This window comes from Leptopilina heterotoma, unplaced genomic scaffold (assembly GCF_015476425.1).
Source record: "Leptopilina heterotoma isolate Lh14 unplaced genomic scaffold, ASM1547642v1 Lhet_267, whole genome shotgun sequence".
Taxonomy (NCBI): domain Eukaryota; kingdom Metazoa; phylum Arthropoda; class Insecta; order Hymenoptera; family Figitidae; genus Leptopilina; species Leptopilina heterotoma.
This window is the reverse complement of record NW_025110976.1, coordinates 846,261-866,180: the sequence shown is the minus strand read 5'-3', so window position 1 is coordinate 866,180 and position 19,920 is coordinate 846,261. Positions and strand designations below refer to the sequence as shown.

Sequence of the window (19,920 nt, the reverse complement as noted above, 5' to 3'; positions counted from 1 at the left end):
TGCAGTACATATTTCAAAACTTATTAAATTTTATAAAATATAACAGAAAATTGTGGTTCTTTGGCAAGTGGATAACCATTAGCACACACTTTAACCTTTAAAATTACCTGTGATATTTATTATTGTTGTAATTTAATAATTATTTGAGAGATACTTAACATTTAACAGAAAAAATTAATGACGAAGGGGGGCATTTTCAAACGAGTAATGTAAATAACATTTGTCGTAAAAAGCACACAGCGAAATAGTGCATCTAATCTTTTTTATATTTCAGCAAGATATCTAAGACTCTGTCCATTAAATCCTTCTGTTTATTTTCTTCAATCTGCATCTAGTCATTTGCACATAAATTAAAGAGAGCATCTCCACGAGGGACAGGAGTATCAGTCTTCTGCAACTGTTTTTGTAAGACTAATTGTTTCGTTTTCGCGAATTGAGTAAATGCATTTGACATTTCTTGAAAATTTTCAGACGTGCGCAAGATTGCTTCGTTAATACTGGACATTTCATTTTGCCTTTTGGCACATTTTTCTTTTGCAAATCGATCTATCGGCGGTAACTTATTAGCTTTACTAGTCAACTGAGTTTTAGGAATATCTTGTATTCGAGTGTATTGTCTCATTTTGGGAGCTGTAGGGAATGCATCAAATGCATTAGGTTTATCAGGCATTACTTTTCTTTTTAAATTTCGATTTAATGATTGCTTTTGGAGTTGATGAGAAGTCGTAGAAATAATATGCGGTTGAGAAATCGTGGAAGAATTTTTTGAAGAATCCCCAAATTGTAAGGTTGCTGATGTGGATGGTTCTTGAAGTTGAGAAAATGTTGCAAAAGGATTTTGAAGTGCAGAAATCGACAATGAATTTTTTGAAAATCCTCTTAATTGTGATTGAAATTCATCTTCTGTGGAATGTAATTGTGAATTAACTTGCGATTCGAATAATTCTGACTGTTGTCGACATGAAGAATTGCCACTTTGAAAATCATCTTCATTTGGCAAAGTTGAATATTGTGAAGGCAATAATGAAGATTGTGATTGCGAAAAAGTGGAAAACGATTGATGAACTGGAGAAATTTGTGAGAATGACGACGTTTGTAAAAAATCTGAAGCTTGTGATATCACATTATCGTCATCAACTGTAATAACTTCATCCTCAAAATATAAGACATCGTAATTCGAAAATGGTTTTTGGTCAGTTGCTTCGTTATCTTCTAATAAATTATGAAAATTAACATTTTCCGCATCAGTTGAGGATTTCTCTGCATCATTATTTCCATCTGATGATCTCTCCCCAAGAGCTGCAAGACGGTGAAGACATTTCAACATCTATAAAAAATACACATTTTTCGATTATATATTTTATAATGATTCAATTAATTTTAAAAAAATATTTAATTGCACACCTGACACTGAAAGATGAGTATTTTTTGCATTAGGAACAGTTTGAAGTCCGGAAGATCCAGGATTTTTGAATGATTTAATTCTGCTGTGCTGAACTAAAAATTGAAGATCATAATATAAGTACCAACTGGAATTGCATTTTTTATAATGTCCATTGAAAGATCTTCTTAATTGGTTCCACCTCTTCTGCGGATCTGTAAATTAAATAAAATTTGTTATAAAATTTTGCTCATTTCAAATTCCCTGACTTTTCCAGGTGTTCCAGGCAGGGCTCGAAGAAGTGAAAGTATTTAAAAATACGGACTTTACGGACCAACTGACAAAAATAGAATCAGGGCGAATCAAATAAGAGAATATTTTACTTAAAACCAGAAATTCAGTTTTTCATAACTAAAAAACATGAAGAAATCGAGAACTCCGAGTCTTCGACTCGAAGTCATCGTTTTCTTCACGTTTTATAATAATTAATAATAATTATTAATAAAAATAATTTATAATAATTAAAATCATTATCAATTCAATTATTATTTTTAAGAATTTTTATCTAAAACTATTCTTTATATCGAATGTTATTAAAATTTTCAAAAATAATTAAATTCTTGTAAAAATTAACAGGAATTCAATTATTTAAAAAAATTTTTAATAAAATTCTTGGCATCAATTAAAAATAACAAAGATCTTATCAGATCTTCAATTACTTTCAGAAATTTTAATAACATTTTTCGCAAGAATTTAAATATTTTTCGTAAAATAATAAAAATCTTTGCAGAGATTCAATTATGTACTTTCAAAAGTCTTAATAAAATTCTTCGCAACTATTCAATTATTTTCAAAAATATCTGAATTTTAGCAGAAATTCAAACATTTTAAAAAAGTTTTGATAACATTTTTTTTAGTACAAATTTAATTATTTTTAAGACAATTTAAAAATAATGTCTCGATAAAATTCAATTATTTTTAAAATTTTAATGAAATTCTTTGAAAGAATTCAATTATTATAATCTAAGATTTTAACTGAAATCTATTTTTAAATCAATATTTATGAGAAAATTCTACCAGAATACAATTATTTAAATACAAAACCAAATAATTTATTGAATAATTGAATTTTTTCTTGGAAATCAATTTCTATTAAAAATTTTGTCAACAAATTTTTAAATAATTAAATTATTTGGACGAATTTTAATAAAATTTTTAAGAATTTTTTCGAGGAATTAAAAAAATTCTATTGAAAATAATTGAATTCCTAAAAAGAATTTTATTACTTTGGAAAATAATTGAAATTTTTCAATGGATTTTATTAAAATTTTTGATATTTTTTATTACTTTAAAAATAATTGAAATTTGTCGAAGAATTTTGCTATTTATTTATAAAGATAATTGAGATGTTGACCGTTTTTAATAGATTTTTTGAAAATAATTGAATTTCGGAAAAGAATTTTAATATTTCTAAAAATAATTGAAATTTTGACAAGAATTTAAAAAAAATTTTGAACATAATTGAATTTTTGCGAAGAATTTTATTACTTTTATAGAAATAATTAACTTCCTGCAATCATTTGTAATTTCTCTAAAATTCTCAAAACTATATTGTACAATTTACGAACTTTTCTTCCTTTTTAAATGAAATAAAAATAAGTTTTTAAAACTACATATATGTTACAAAATTTAATAATTAATCCTTATAAGTTTTCCATATGAATTAAGATTTTCATAAATTTCAAATTAAAACCTTTCTAAAATTAAAAAATTTATAATAATATTAAAAATTACGGACTGATGGAATCATTAGTTCATATTATAAAATACTGTTACTGTAACTCCTTCAAAATAACTTTCATCAGTTGAATTCAATTATTGTTTTCCGGAATTTTTTACTAAAATTCTTCTTTAAATTAATTGTTTTTAATAATTTTTTAAAAAAAATGATTGAAAATTTTCAAATTCTTTTGTTTGCAATTTAATTTTATGAAATTTCATCGATTATTCTGAAATTGTTCAATCAAATATGTATTAGAAAATAAAAACTTCAAATAACTTAAAAAAATTCAATTAAACTTTTTAAGAAAATATTAAATCTACACAATTTTCAATTAAAAGTATAAAAAATTCAAACATTCAAAGATTGTAATTTGAAACCTTTTCAAAATTCAATTATTCCTAAAAATCCACGCTACAATACTTTCTGTATAAATTTGAATTGGTAAACATGTTTATTACTTGGAATTAGTGACTGACCTTTTCCTTTTGAATTAGCAAATTTTACTATTAAATTAGTAGAAACGACTATTTATTAGTAAAATCTGCTAATTGAAAAGCAAAAAGTTAGTCACTAATTCAAATTAGAACACATTTTTACTAACTTCAATTTAGAGAGTTTAATATTCAATAATTATCTAAAATTTTAACTGAAATTCATATTTAAATCAATTTTTATCAGAAAATTCTACAAGAATTTAATTATTTAAATACAAACATAAATAATTTATTGAAGAATTTAATGTTTTTTAAAATAGAATTTTCATAAAGAATTTTATCAACAAATTTTTAAATGGGTATAATTAAAATTATTTTGACGAATTTTAATAAAATTTTGAAGAATAATTTCATTTTTCGAAAAATTAAATTAAAATTGTATTAAAAATAATTTAATCTCTGTAAAAAATTTGCTTGAATTGAGAAAAGCTTTTAAGATAATTGAAATTTTGACAAAAATTTTATTAACATTTTTTTAAACATTTTTAAGAATAATTGAATTTTGGATTGAATTTTTGCGAAGAATTTTGTTATTTATGAATTTCGAAGATAATTGAATTCATTAGAAGAATTTTATTAAATTTTTTAAAAATAATGTAATTTTTGCACAAAAATTTGTTATTTTAAAGATAATTGAATTCATGATAAGAATTTTGTTATAACTTTTGCAAATTATTAAATTTTTGAAATCATTATATTAAAATTTTTAAGAAGAATTTATTTATTTTACAGAATTTTTTTAGAACTTATAAAAACAATTTAATTAAAATTGTATTGTAAAATGATTGAATTCTTGAGAAGAATTTTATTAAATTTTTTAAAAATAATTGAATTTTTTGAAAGAATTTTGTTATTTCTAAGATAATTGAATTCTTGATAAGAATTTTATTACAACTTTTGCAAGTAATTGAAACCTTGGAATAATTTTATTAAAATTTTTTATAAGAATTTAGTTGTTTTGAAGACTTTTCTTGAAAACTTTTAAACATAATTAAATTATTTCAAAAAATTTAATTAAAATTGTATTAAAAATAATTGAAATTCTGCGAAGAGTATTATTAATTATAAAAATAATTTAATCCGTTTAAAAAATTTGATTAAATTCATGAAAATAATTGAATTATATTAAAATTAATTATATTTAAATCGAATTAATTTTGAAATATTTAAGAATAATTAGATTTCAAGAATAAGCACAATAACTTAAGAAAACAATAATTTTCCAGGATTTCGATCAAAATTGCCTGACTATTCCAGGTTTCTTCAATGTTTATATAATACCCTGACATCCCTGTTTAAAAAAATTATTAAAATGGATAGGATTTGATAGAATTTTCTTCCTTCAATCCTTGAAATTCGAATCCAATTTAATCAAATATTAAAAATCCAATCCACTTCTATCCAAAGTAGAAAATGAAATCCATTCCTATCATAAGTTTTGATGTATTATCTATCAAAGTTAATAATATACTAAAATTCAATATTTTACTATCAAGAGTTTGGATACAAATTCTATCAAATTCTATGAATCGAAAAATCTTATAATTTTCTATCCATGAGTTTTGATTGAATACCTATCAAATTCTTTGGGGCCGTACACATAATACGTCACGCGGCTAGGGGGAGGGAGGGGGTCTGAGAATTGTGACTAAGTGTGACATGGGGGAGGGGGGGGGGTGAACTCATGTGTTACGTTACAATCTTTTAAATTCAAAGATTATAAGAAATTATATGTGACAATGTCACTTTTTCTAAATAAAACTAGTTAAAAATGCTTTAAACTATTTAATATCTATTATGTTCCTGTTTAACATCTATTGGCATATTATTTATAATATGATGATAAATAATATATTCTTTTAATTTGAATCAGTTAAAAATCATGGTTTTAACTGACAATCAGTAGTGACTGACTTTTTGCTTCTGAATCAGTTAAAAACAACTGAAAAATTATCCACAAAACACCGAAACTTTTCTAAATATGTATATTAAAGATTTGCTTGCATACTTCGAAAAATTTACTTGCAAAGTTTAGTTAAAATTGTGTAAAGATTTAAATTTCTCACTATACAATAAATGTTTATCGTCAAATTTTCTTAAAAATATAGCTTGAAACATTCCTGAACATTTTAATTACATTTTCGACTATAATTTCGTGAATATTTTCAGGAAAGTTTCGCGTTAAACATTTATTGAAGTGGGATATTTAAATCTTTACACAATTTTCACTAAACTTTGCATTTAAATATTTCTAAGCTTGCGAGTAAATCTTTAATAAATTTTTAGGAAAGTTTCGGTGATATAGGTAGTTAAACGTGACTAAATGAATTAATCAAAAAAAATTGTATTGAAACATCAGTTATTTTTAACTAATTGTCAGAAAAAAATATTTTTAACTGATTCAATAATTTTGAGTGTAGGATATAATATATAATGTCAAATGTATAAAATTCACATTAAAATTTACGTGTGTGACGTGACGTTATAGGGGGAGGGGGGGTTCAAGGTTTGTGACGAAGTGTGACATAGGGGGAGGGAGGGGTTAAAAATGGTCAAAAATCGCGTGACGTATTATGTGTACGGCCCCTTTCCAAATGAAAATTTAATATTTCTCTATCCAAGATTTGGATACAAATTCTATCAAATTTTATGAGTCGAAAATTCTTATAGTTTTCTATCCATGAGTTTTGATTGAATACCTATCAAATTCTTTCCAAATGAAAATTTAATATTTCTCTATCCAAGATTTGGATACAAATTCTATCAAATTTTATGAGTCGAAAATTCTTATAGTTTTCTATCCATGAGTTTTGATTGAATACCTATCAAATTCTTTCCAAATGAAAATTTAATATTTCTCTATCCAAGATTTGGATACAAATTCTATCAAATTTTATGAGTCGAAAATTCTTATAGTTTTCTATCCATGAGTTTTGATTGAATACCTATCAAATTCTTTCCAAATGAAAATTTAATATTTCTCTATCCAAGATTTGGATACAAATTCTATCAAATTCTATGAGTCGAAAAATCTTATAATTTTCTATCTATGAGTTTTGATTGAATACCTATCAAATTCTTTCAACATGAAAATACTATATTTCTCTATCAAAGATTTGGATACATTTTCTACCAAATCCTATTATCTGAAACGTCTTATAACTTTCTATCTATGAGTTTTGATGGAACACCTATTAAATTCCTTCCACATGAAATTTCACTTGTCATGTCAAATTAAAAATCAACAAGCTTGAGTTTGGATCTTGAATAATGTCATCTTGGTTTAATTTTATTCGGGGATGCATTCTATTTGGAATTTAAAGAGTTTGATTAATCGCGAATTGGAATTCATAAAATTGTCATTTTCGCCAATAGTTATTTTTGCAAAAAATTATTATTGCAAATTTACATTTTTACAAATATTTATTTTACTAAACTGTTATTTTGCAAATTTGTTATTTTTGCAAACTTGCATTCTTCGCAATTGACAGTTTTACAAATTGTTAGATACTTTTGCTAATTCTTATTTTTTCTTTTTTGCAAAACTGCTCTGTTATGAATCATTATTTCTGCTAATTGTTGTTTTGCAAATTTTATTTTTGCAAATTTGCATTTCTGGAATTGATATTTTTATGAATTTGTTACAGTTGCTATTTGTAATTTTGCCAATAGTAGGGTCAGACCGGCTAAACTGTGTTAAAAAATTTTCTCAATTTCATGCAATTTCATATGTAAAAATTCATTGTGTCACGTTTAGTGGAGACCCCCCCTCCCCCCAAAAACGTGACATCATTTGTGAACGCTCCCAATGTACATAACGAATTTTTTTATTAAAAACGCGCGCCAACTCCATAGTGGGAAAAAGTTGATTGTTGTGGAAAATTCAGTCTATAGAGGTCACAAATATTATTTGTTTTTAATAATTTTTTTTTAAATGAAAGTTTGTAAAATTGCGCACCGATCTGTGGCGGTAGAATTTTGAAAACTGTTAACAAATATTTTTTATTTAACAACATATATGAACAAAAGAGGAAAAAATTTCCAAAATATTAGTTAAAAAATGCGTAGCAATAATATTTTTTAAAGTTAAGATATCAGATTTAATCTGATTGGTGCACAATTTTATAAACTTTCATTTAAAAAAATTTATTAAAAACAAATAATATTTGTAACTTCTAGACTGAATTTTCCACGACAATCAAATTTTTCCCATTGTGGAGTGGACGCGCGTTTTTAATAAAAAATTCGTTAGGTACATTCCAAATTGAAAATACCAAAATTGTTTATTAGGAGCTTCAAGAAAAGACTACTGAGTATACTTCCTATAAGTTTTATTGCATTTGGAGGGGTAGAGAACACAAAAATAATTCAAATTGTTTATAAAATTGTTATTAAAAATAGGGAATTTTTAAATTTACAATCATGCAAATATTTTCTTTTAAAAGAGTGAACAATTTTGTGTAATCAGTGTAAATTTTATTAATTTATGGTAAACGACTTTTGAGTTATTAATTTTTTTTAAAGTTTGTAATATTTTGTTAATGCAAAAAAATAACAAAAATTTCAAAAAACGATTAAAAGTGTTTTATTGTTTTGTTGTGAACTACAGAGTTTCATAAAAGTTTTAATATTTTAGAAAATCATTGAAATTTTTTTAACACAGTTGAGCTGGCCTGACCCAGTCATTTTGCGAATTTTAATTTTTACGAATTTTCTGTTTTTTATTTCGCTTAATGTTATTTTTTGCAAATATTTGCAAAAAATTACAAAGCGGTCAAATGACATTTGAGCAAAAATGTATTAAATATTTAATTAATACTTTTAACATAATAGCATATATTGCAAATCTCTATAAATATTTTAATTTCTGCTTGTATTTTTTTAGGTACTTACAAAAATTATAATATTTTACATAAACTTACGTTTTTCAAAGTTGCAGTTTATATAGACAGGTCGAAAAATATTTCTCACGTCGATTCGATAGCCGCGGTCGTTAAGCGTTTAGATAGATAGGTCATAGGTGCGGGGTTTGATTCCCATAGGGTACAAGTTTTAATTTAATTCCTCCAGTTTAATTTAGAATGTTTGTATGTTTGGAGTGTGCTAAGAATATAATGTTACTAAAGGTCATAAGAATCTTTTATTATTTTTTCCACAAATTTTTTTTTAAAACTATGTTTTCAATCGGATACAATGGGAAAGAACTTTTTGTTATTTTTCGATACAGGATTTGATAGAATTTAAATCAAAAAATCTTATTGGATTGGAAACAATTTTTAATAATCAATTTTGATAGAATTTGATAGGACTTTCTTCGAAATCAGTGGGACAACGCATGGGACAATTTTCGGATAGACAAAGTATTGATTTGGATAGACTTTCTATTAAAATTATGTGATAGAAACTGATTGTAATTGTTGAAAATTTTTGATTCAGAAACAGGATTGAAATGGAAAGAAATTTTTTTCTTTCCATTTCTATCAAATTTTTTAAACAGGGATTTCCAGGTTGCGTGACAACAAAGCATACAATATAAAATGTAGTTTTCAATGTAAAACTGTAAACATCTATCGCCTGCATTTAATTTAATACACAATTTATTACCTGTTATTGGGATTCTCAACTCTTTTAATTTGCAACTTATTTGGGACCACGTTCTTCCTAAGGTGCCTGGAGGTGATGTTTGTTGCACGTAGGGTATATAGATACACGGATTTTGAAACACCAAAGTAACTAAAATTCTATCAAAATTTTGTTGATTAATTGTGTTCATTTTAAATTTAAATTCTTTTTTTTATTGTGCAGATATGAGCTATCACTAACACGTGTTCAAACAGGCTTTTTGATATTTGTCTGTCTCACTCTGTCTACTTGGAGGAATGACAACGACTGCTACAAGTTGCGCGCTGCGCTTGCGCAACACTTTCATTCTTATTAGGTAGTTCGAGTTGGGTGGCGGGAAATTCCATATGGCTGTTTTACTGGAGGAGAAGCAATGCATTGAAGTGAATGGGAATCAAAAAATTAAATTTAAAAAAAAAATTTTTAAATCACGAAAATTTGACAAAATTCCCAATTAATTGCAAATTTAAATAAGTATTTCTAAATGTTTACGAGAATTTAACTATTCAAAGAATTTTAATTAATTTATAGATTAAATTCAAAACTTGAATAATTTTTATAAAGTAATTGAATTTTTGTAAAAAATTTTATTTACAATAGTAATGGAATTCTTAACAAGAATTTTATTGAAATATTTGTAAGTAATCGAATTTTTTTGAAGTGTTTTAAGAACTTAATAGAAAAATTAATTATTTTGAATAATTTAATCATAATCATACTAAAAAAATTGATTTCTTAGAATAAATATTAACGGATTTAAAGTTGTGTAAATTCACAATAAAAAGAAAAATTATGTTTTTATTGTAACAAATCTAAAAAAAGTATACAAATAGTAGCAAATCGAAAACAGGAATAATAGTAATTTGTTTTAGGAGTGTTACGTATGACTTCGTAACCTTTATATTTACATAGAAACTACGAATTTTAATTGAATTATATAGAATCCATTTAATAATTTTGACTTGTAACCTAAAAACACAATTATCGTTCTTACACAAAAATACATATTTATTGGCAACACCAATAAATTCCAACATTAAGCAAAATTCTTAACAACCCACTTTTAATCGGGTAATTAGCACAATTAAATTAAGCAAAGCACATTTTTCTTTTTATGTTAATATCGCAAGGCAAGGTTTCTTTCAATTATTTGTAAATTATTGCACAACAACGAAGTGGTCAAAATCTAAATTTTGCAAGTACCAAATTCTGCAAGCTGTCAGAATAAACTGCATTGAGGATTTCCCCACCTAATTGTCAATCAATAAAAAGAATTGACAAGAAGAAATCTGGGCAGTTGCCCGCGTAAACTTGGCGAAACTAAGTTGGGCAGTTTAATTCAGGCAAAGTACCTGAACGTTATATATATTGTGAGTCATAAAGACTAAAGAATTTTTATCCTTTTTGTGAATTAAAGGGCGTAGTCCCCATTTATTGTAAAATAGAAATATTGAATTGAGATTAAGTCCACTTTAAAGAATATCAAGTTTGAGACTAAATACAAGTAAGAGAAAAGGAAGATTGCTGCGATATAAATACAAATAAAAGAAGCAAACATAACGATTAAAAGTGAGTAAATAATTTCACATTACACTCATATACACAAATCAATTTTCATAAGTTGATTTCATGAGATTTTACTAAAAAGAATATTCACATTCTTTTTTTTATTATAATTTATATTTTAATCCCAGAACATTTATATATTGGAAAATTAAAGGTTTATAAAATATATGTAAATTTGATAATTAAATAAATATTAATTTAACCAATAATTTCTATTCTTATTAATTGTAACTACACAATTGATATTAATAATTGTGAGAGAGGAAAAGTCCCCTACCTATTCAAATTTATTTAATTTGCTGAAGAGCATTTTTCGTTATCACGACAGATTTAAATTGATAATAAAATAATTTATCTATTTTACTTTTATTAAATTAAATCCTATTCGTAACAAGGAGATGAATACGAAGCCGCAGTTTTTTAAAATTCAAATAAAAAAAATACCTTAACGTAGTGCTCCTTCTGGGGACATGAAATAGGTGGCTAAAAGATGTTGTTGATCATAAGCGTCATTAGGCATATTATGATGAACAAATAATTCATTCCTTGCTTCTTCATTTGCACGGACTCGCGCGGGAACAGAAACTCGTCTTCTCTCGGGATTATTAATCAGTTCCTCATTGATTACAAAATTATGTAAACATATGCATGCTTGAACAACGCTTATCGACTTTTCTGTATTAAAATCAAGTCGATTGTTGAAAACTGTCCATTTGCTCGTCAAGATTCCGAAAGAGTCTTCGATACAATTTCGTGCTCTGGATAATCTACAATAAATTAAATTATTAAATATTTTTCTTATAAATCATAATTGAATATAATAAATAATTAAAATACCTTTCATTAAAAATTCTTTGTTCTTCGGAAACAATATTGTTTCTGTTAAAAGGCGTCAGTTTCGTTCAAAAATTGCATCACCGATAAAAAAGTATGGCATAAGAATATTGCTTTGAGGTAGGAAATCGTCTCTAGGAAGATCAATTTCACCCATTTCTAGGGCTTTGTATAAATCGGTGTTGCGAAATGCAGACAAGTCACTCACAGAACCTACATATTTCAAAGAACTGTTACAAAAATTATAATAAATTTCTTTAAAACGATTCAATTATTTAAAAAAAAAACTCTAAATTCAATTATTCATACAAAATTTAACTATTTTCATAAACAATACAATTTTCATAGTAATTCAATTAATTTAGAATAGTATTTTCATAAAAATCAATTATTAAACAATATTTTTATACAAATGTTTCACAATATTTCAATTACTTTCAAAAATAATATTTAAATTATTATTTTAAACAATGTTCATAAAATCTTTATGAAGAACTCAATTATTTTCAAACATAAAACTTTTCACAAAAAATCAATTCTTTTTAAAACATTTTTAAAAAATTATTTGCAACAATTCAATTATTTTCATAAACAATAAAATTCTTCAAAGACATTGAACTATTTTTTTTGTAAATAAATAATCTTCGAAAGCTAATTTTTTAAAATTAATTATCGAGTGCATCACATATTGCTAATAATTTGAAGCTGAAAAACTTCTTATAATTATAATACATGCTGCCAGAATGTGGTGGAGCTTTAATCCGTATTTCTTTGCCATCCAGAGCTCCCATGCAGTTTGGAAAATCCCATCTTGCACAAAAACCCTGGGCAACAACTTTAAGCTCATCGGCAGATTTCCACGGAAGATAAATCGGCGACAACAATTCCCATATCAGAGGACAAACTTCTCCTACAATTTCATACGTTGTACTTCTACCCACGCGGAACAAATTTGATGTAGTGAAGAGGCTATCACCGTAAGCCAGATAACTATAAACAGGAAATGTTATGTTTATTTGTAAAGAGTATATTATGTATTTTTTTAAAATTTTACCACAGATTAGGAAAATCAACGAATTAAGGGAAAAATCCGAAAGAATAAAATTGGTAGGTAAAAAACAGAAAAAGAAACTTAATTTTTTTGTAGCAACCTTGGAACTTTGATTTAAAGAAAAATTTTGTCAAATGAAGAAATATTTTCCATAAATTTGGAACTTACCTCAGTGTTAAAGCAAGGCGCAGTTCTCCGCTCAAGGGCTTTCTCCAACTTTTTTTGATAAGTCTTAAACGCAGAAAACTATACAATTTTTGAAACGATTTCACATCCATTCTCATCAAACTATAGAAAGATTCGCTATCATGATTTGCATAATATAAAAACAACATTTCGTAGGCTCCAAAATTATCTCGCATGTCTTCTTGTATATGTGGCTTCACCCACCAACGTCGGAAAGGTAATCGTCTTTCATGAAAATACCTCTGCATCAAATGAAGGAAATTCAACCAGTGGTTTGAGATTACCACTATAAAATAAAAATTGAACATCCTTGTAAAAAACTGTAAAAAAATTCGTAATGTAGTTTTTGCTACAATAGTACTTCTATGAAATCATTTAATATCACGTCAGGTAATAAATAACAATTATTTTTTTTCAGTGATCACATGAAAATTTATTAACATTTGTAGAATTCCCAGTTCCTCATGATTAGAAAAAGTAAATTAAGAATTTATATACCAATTTTAAAAAATTTAAAGAATTTGAATTCGAACTTTGTGGGCCTTCAATCCAACTATTTATTAACAAATTTTTGTAACATTAAAAAATAATCTTTCTTTCAAATAAAAAAAATGTGTCGAATAAATAAAAAGGAGCAGAAAAAAATCATAAATAAAGTTTGATAAAAAATTTTCTTTCAATTTAAGAAAATCAAAAATAATATTTATTAAATATTTCAGAGGTTATGAGAACATTAGTTTATTAATTAAATAACATTAATAATAATAAAAAAATTAATAAAATCTTAATATAGTAAACATAACCTATAATATTTTGTGGCTTTGGTGAGGTAATTTAAAATTTTAGTAAAAAAATAATTACTTACTTGATGAAAATGCGTAAGAATTTAAATAATTTAATTAATAAATGCTGGGCGGTGTTAAATTAAGACAAATTTGTCAAAAACGGCGAAGTTTCAAAACCAAAAGGAAAAACTTTTTTCACGAACTCCGCAACAGTTGGCAACACGGTGCGCGCGCAACCAAGTCCAACTCTGTGACACTTGCACTTGTACTTGCACTAGCCTAGCATTTGCACCTATTGTGGACTCTCCATAACATCCTAACTAACTGAGCTAAGTGGAGAACTGGTAGCAAGAAAATTAATTTTGCCTTTAAGGAGTTAATCATATTCTTGGTTCACCTTAAAGGCAAAATTGATTTTCCTTTTGACAGTTCTGTACTTAGCTCAGTTAGTTAGAATGATTGGTTTATACGCGTCGATCCCGGGTTCGAATCCCAGTCCCCCCAAATTTGTTTTCAAAATTTTCTGCTTCATGTCAGGTTTCCAAAATAGAGAAGAGTAACAAACTTAACTTTTTAATTTAATATTTATTTATTAATTATATTATTAATTATTTTGTCAATATTTTCCATAACTGGTAAACTTATCACAACCTTACCTTAACCTTACAACTTATTAATTACCTTACCTCAACCTTGACATATAACCTTACCTCAACCTTAACATGTAACGTTACCTCAACCTTAACGTGTAACGTTACCTCAACCTTAACGTGTAAGGTTACCTCAACCTTAACGTGTAAGGTTACATCCACCTTAACGTGTAAGGTTACATCAACCTTAACGTGTAAGGTTACCACAGCCTTATCATATATACTTACCACACCCTAACATGTAACCTTACCTCCATGGCGAAAGTTTTTAGTTCCCCTTAGGTCTACCACAGCAATATCGTGTAACCTTATGAGTCTTACGATTAGTATTCAACATAACCTTACCTCATACTATTGTGCTATGTGGATAGTAATATAATGCAATAATTATAATTATAATTATAACAATAATAGTAATTGTTATTATTAATAATTATTATATTTTATTTATCAATTATTTATATTTATTTTTTATTTATTACATTATTATTATATAATATTGTATATAAATACATTTTTTAAAAATAAAAAATATGAGTTTTACTGCGTAAAAATTGAAAGAAAGTGGAACGCCATTTGGGGCCGTACACATAACACGTCACGCGATTTTTGACCATTTTTAACCCCTCCCTCCCCCTATGTCACACTTCGTCACAAATCTTGAACCCCCCCTCCCCGCTACGTCACGTCACACACGTAAATTTCACTGTAAATTTTATACATGGGACAATATATATTATATCTTACACTCTAAATTATTGAATCAGTTAAAAATGCCTGATTTAGAAGCAAAAAGTCAGTCACTTATTCAAATAGTAATATTTTTTTCTGACAATTAGTTAAAAATAACTGATGTTTCAATACAATTGTTTTTGATTGATTCAATTAGTCACGTTTAACTACCTACATAGCACTGAAACTTTCCTAAAAATTAACTAAAGATTTACTCGCAAGCTTCGAAATATTTAAATGCAAAGTTTAGTGAAAATTGTGTAAAGATTTAAATATCCCACTTCAATAAATGTTTAGCGGGAAACTTTCCCAAAAATTTAAGTTAAATTTTCAGGAAGATTTTCACGAAAGTATATATAGTCGAAAATGCAATTCAAATGTTCAGGAAAGTTTCAAGCTATATTTTTAAGAAAATTTGACGATAGACATTTATTGGAGGGAGAAATTTAAATGTGACGTAACACATGAGTTCACCCCCCCTCCCCCATGTCACACTTAGTCACAATTCTCAGACCCCCTCCCTCCCCCTAGCCGCGTGACGTATTATGTGTACGGCCCCTTTGGTGAAAAAGTGGTAAATTGAGTATTTCAACGTTCGAAGAAACATTGAAAATCTCAAAAACTGAAACTTTTTTTGTGATAATCTTGTTCCGTGATGTCTAAACTATAGAAATATTGCTTTGTTAAAAGTAGTGTACACTCTTAAAAAATAAAGTTTTATTAGGAACGCCATTTCGGTGTTTTTCCAGTCTGGGCCTAGGCGCGTGGAACGCCATTTGGAACGCCCTGCCAGTGAAGTGGTTAATTGAATTATTGCAAAGAAATTTATAAAAAATTTGTTAATAATTGAATTGCTGTGAAATATTTATTATTTATGAAAATAATTAAATGTTTAAGTACAATTTTATACAAATTTTTTCTAAATATTTGAATTCTTTTGGGTCTATTAAAATAGTAGATATTGAAAATCATTGATGTGAGCAAAATTTTTGAATGTAATTGATATAATGCTGCCCAGGCGCGATCTGACAGTGAGTTCAGGCTTTACGAAGCTTGATTGAGGCTTGGTCAGTATTGGTTGAAGATTGGTGGGACAACGAAAGCAAGGCTGCTTGAGTCCGGAATAGTAACATCGATATAAACCTGACGCTCAGTCTTTGTTGAAGACTGGCGTTTAATCTTCAATCAATGCTGCGGAAGCCGAAAGCAGGACTGAACAAGACTGCTTCCACTGTTTCCAAAGTTACACGCTTTTCACGCGTTCATTCAATATAACGTGAATATATTAATTATTATTATTAATAATAAACAGTATTGTTATTAATATATATATATATGTATTTACATATTTAATGACAATAAGTTATTATTATAATAATTATATTATTTTCATATAAATATTATATTACTAACAATAAATGTCATTTAACATAATAATATTGAAAAATAATTTTCGCAAAAAAAGACAATTTGTGATAATTGGTACATTTTTTAACTTCATTTTTAACAGACTTTTAATATTATTTACAAACAAGTTCACAATTTTTTTTAACAACACTTATTAATTATACAGATTAAATAGTAATTTTATTATTTTATGTAACGCTTATATATAATGAAAAAATCCGCTCGCATGTGGGATCGAACTCACGTCCCCCCGCCCCAGACGCATTCCGGAAGTCCTTGACGCAACCACTTAAACCGCACGGCCAGTGAGTCTCGATGAGAACTCGGGCTAATCTAATATATTAATGCCAGTGCCGTATATTTTGTTACTTATAAGGGCAAAGTGAAAACTATGACTAAAAATTTTACACATACTAATCCAGAATTATTTTAATTATTAAAAATGAATATTAAATAACTCATAATAAAATTATAATCATTACAAAATTCAACTTTTAAAACATTTAAAAATTAAAAATATTAAATGAATAATTAAATAAACATAGATAAATAATTGATATTTTTTTGTTACAAACCAGAATAATAAATTTATGTTGTTCCTTTTATTCGAGCTTTTGAGATGGCTCTTATTTAAATTCGGTTTGGGGAGGCACCAAGCTGCCAGGGTCCTTAAGGCCCTGTTTAATTGTGTGGGTTCGTGATCCTACTTTTAAAAGTTACTGTTTCTGCTTTGTTTTAACTCTGATAAATAATTATTTTAATTTACTTTATTTATTTCAGGAGTTTTAAAATAAATAAAATCAGATTTGGCATTCACATTAAAATTTTATTTTAACAAGATTTTAAATAAAATTGTTTATATTGTGGCCTTGGGTCCAAAAGATTTGAGAAAGTTGTTAAAAATCAGCAATTATTACTTTATTTCATCGAATGCATTTTCACTGTGAACACAGCTCATCAGGACTACAGAAAAAATATAAAAAAGTTGAGTAAATAGAAAATATGAAATCAATAGCAACATTGTGTGTGGAATAGACCTACCACATTGTTCAATGATACAAATTTATAAAACTTTTAAAAAATTTAAATTCGAAAAGTTTTTAAAGGCCAACATAACCTCGAAGTCGAGACCTGTCAAAAAATGGAATAAAATTTGTTCGGATTTACTGGATTCTTGTTTGAACAAGAACCATCGAGACTTCCTTCATTTTATAACAAATAAAAATCCAACAGAACATTCCAAATTGATAAATAAACATAAAAATAATAAACAAAATAAATAACACATGTGCTCATCATTACAAAGGACAGTGATACAATTTCAAAAAACATAAAATATACAATAGTAAAGTCTATGACACAACACAAACTGTAGAAGAAAAAATATATAAAGATTGATTCACAGTGACAGAAATTCCTTCAAATAATATGAAGGTTATTTCATAGATGTATAGGTATGCACCGGAATTATTGTCCTTTAGTGTTCGAAATTCTATCACATGTTCCAATAATATCAAAATACATTATTGATAGATTGTCAATATCAGTTCGGAAATTTACGGAATTTGAGTCCTTTGCGATGTAATACATTTCTAAAAAGTTTCTGTTTCTATAAGAACCTTCGACATCTAAGATTTTAACGCTGTTTTGGTCGAAGCAAAATGTATGTTTTAAATTCGTAGAGTGTTTACATAACGCTGTGTTGGTCTTTTTGCGTAGTTGTGAATGTTTATGAGCAGAAACTCTTTTTCTTAGTTCTTGTATTGTCTGGCCAATACATATGCCGTTACAATCATTACAACTTAATTTATATATAACGTTGGTCTTCTCGAATTTTGGAATTCTGTCCTTAGGGGATGGAAGTAAATTGTTATGAAGTTTCATAAGGGTTGAAAAGACTATTGAGATATTTAATTTTTTACATAGGTTTATGGTTGGTTTGAGAATATCAGGCACATATGGAATTACTATAGTGCGTGAAGGTTCGATCAATTTTCTGTCAAAATTTATAACGTTATTATTATTATTTTTCAAAGTCAAAAATTGTATTCTTTGATCGATATTTTTTTTTTTTTTTTTTGATAAATATAAAAAATTAATATAAACATTATAGTTTATATTAATATATTAATATAAACAGCCACAATATAAACAATTTTATTTGACAAAAATTAAGGTCCTGAAAACACTCTACGTTAACAAGATTTTAAGAAATTTACAAACTTGCACATGTTTGAAAGAGAATTAAAGTTGAAAGTAACATTAAATCATTGAAACGATACAGACTTACCGCTAAAATCCTTAATCCTACCGACAGGGCATAATTTCTCTTATACGGCGCAGGTACTACGCGTACGGACTGGCCGGTCGAGAAACAGGGATCCTCCATCGGGCAAAACACAAGTTGAATGTCGAATATTAAGTCGTCTATGCGACTAATTTTTATTTACGCGAACTCGCGAATTTTGTGGGGCCACTGCATTGAGACGGCGCAGGTACTACACGTACGGACTGGCCGGTTAAAAAAACAAGATTTTCTAATTGTTTAATATTTAATTAACTGAAACCTCACTCAACACAGCTCGCACTGGACTCCGTCGGTTAGAAGATTCTATTTTATTTTTTCGTCCGCCTTTCGTATTATACTAGTTTTTTCGCTGAGTTCTATACGGGGGTCCGACGCGCAGACGGGCTTAGTCTCGGCATTTCCTACTTTCTTGCGATCAACAGATCTGCCAGGCCGTAGCCGGGACAGGTGTTGATCGCTTGAAGAGGAAAATTGTACAGCGGCGATAGAAATTTTTGCGACAAGCCTCTACTCCTTGTCCTGATGTCAAAGTGGGGTAAATTTGTCAACTAAGGATTTTTAGAATTAGAAGTAGGGAAATTCTTCAGGCCCATTGGACTTTGCACTATGCTGACGTTTCTGATTGCATGCAGTTTTCGTGAGAACGGAAACGGCGTTGTTAATTTGATACTTATCAGAAACAATTTTTATAACTAAATATATAAATTATAATTATATTGTAAAGAAAGAATTTTTTATTTATAATTATAATTTATTTATAGTTATAAGTGTTTAACCCTTAAACCGCACCCTGGGTGTGCGACACCCATATTCTAGCTTTTTACTCTAATATTTCGTTTAAAGTCGTAAAAATTGAACATATGTCGCTATTGAATAACACATTTTGTACTTAACTTTATGTTCCGTATGGGACATTAGTCTCCCAAGTGTCTTTGTGTATTTGATAACTTTATGAAATTAACAGCGAAAAATTTCTGGGTGGCTGATACCCAGTTTTCGGTTTAAGGTGATTTCAATAGTTTTAAAAAACATTTTTTTAATTATTAAGATTAAATAAATCATTATGAAACTTATTTTCCTTCAAAATAGATGTACTGAGCTACATAAGAGAATTTTTCTGA

General features: G+C 27.2%; 1 protein-coding gene across 3 annotated transcripts; it reads right to left on the bottom strand.

Moving 5' to 3' along the window:
- Positions 1-21: 21 nt before the first annotated feature.
- Positions 22-13,907, bottom strand: LOC122503638. 3 transcript variants are annotated; one of them, XM_043614258.1, is made up of 8 exons: positions 13,783-13,907; positions 12,900-13,237; positions 12,413-12,670; positions 11,684-11,893; positions 11,291-11,613; positions 9,263-9,399; positions 1,405-1,596; positions 22-1,327 (listed from the first exon to the last, which is right to left on the bottom strand). In XM_043614258.1, exons 7-8 carry the CDS (start codon positions 1,432-1,434, stop codon positions 332-334), a joined length of 1,026 nt encoding a protein of 341 aa, XP_043470193.1. In that variant the 5' UTR covers positions 1,435-1,596; positions 9,263-9,399; positions 11,291-11,613; positions 11,684-11,893; positions 12,413-12,670; positions 12,900-13,237; positions 13,783-13,907; the 3' UTR covers positions 22-331. The 3 variants fall into 3 exon arrangements, with proteins under 3 accessions (XP_043470193.1, XP_043470195.1, XP_043470196.1); XM_043614260.1 differs by lacking the exons at positions 12,900-13,237; positions 13,783-13,907 and having other exon boundaries at positions 12,413-12,772; XM_043614261.1 differs by lacking the exons at positions 11,291-11,613; positions 11,684-11,893; positions 12,413-12,670; positions 12,900-13,237; positions 13,783-13,907 and having other exon boundaries at positions 9,263-9,708.
- Between the last annotated feature and the right edge of the window lie 6,013 nt (positions 13,908-19,920).

What these genes read in the sequence shown, in the direction of transcription:
- LOC122503638 (XM_043614258.1), bottom strand. Translation starts at nt 1,434, where the DNA reads ATGCAAAAAATACTCATCTTTCAGTGTCAG. An exon ending in TACTCATCTTTCAGTGTCAG is followed by an intron (nt 1,328 to 1,404) that starts GTGTGCAATTAA and finishes TATTTTTTATAG; the next exon opens with ATGTTGAAATGTCTTCACCG.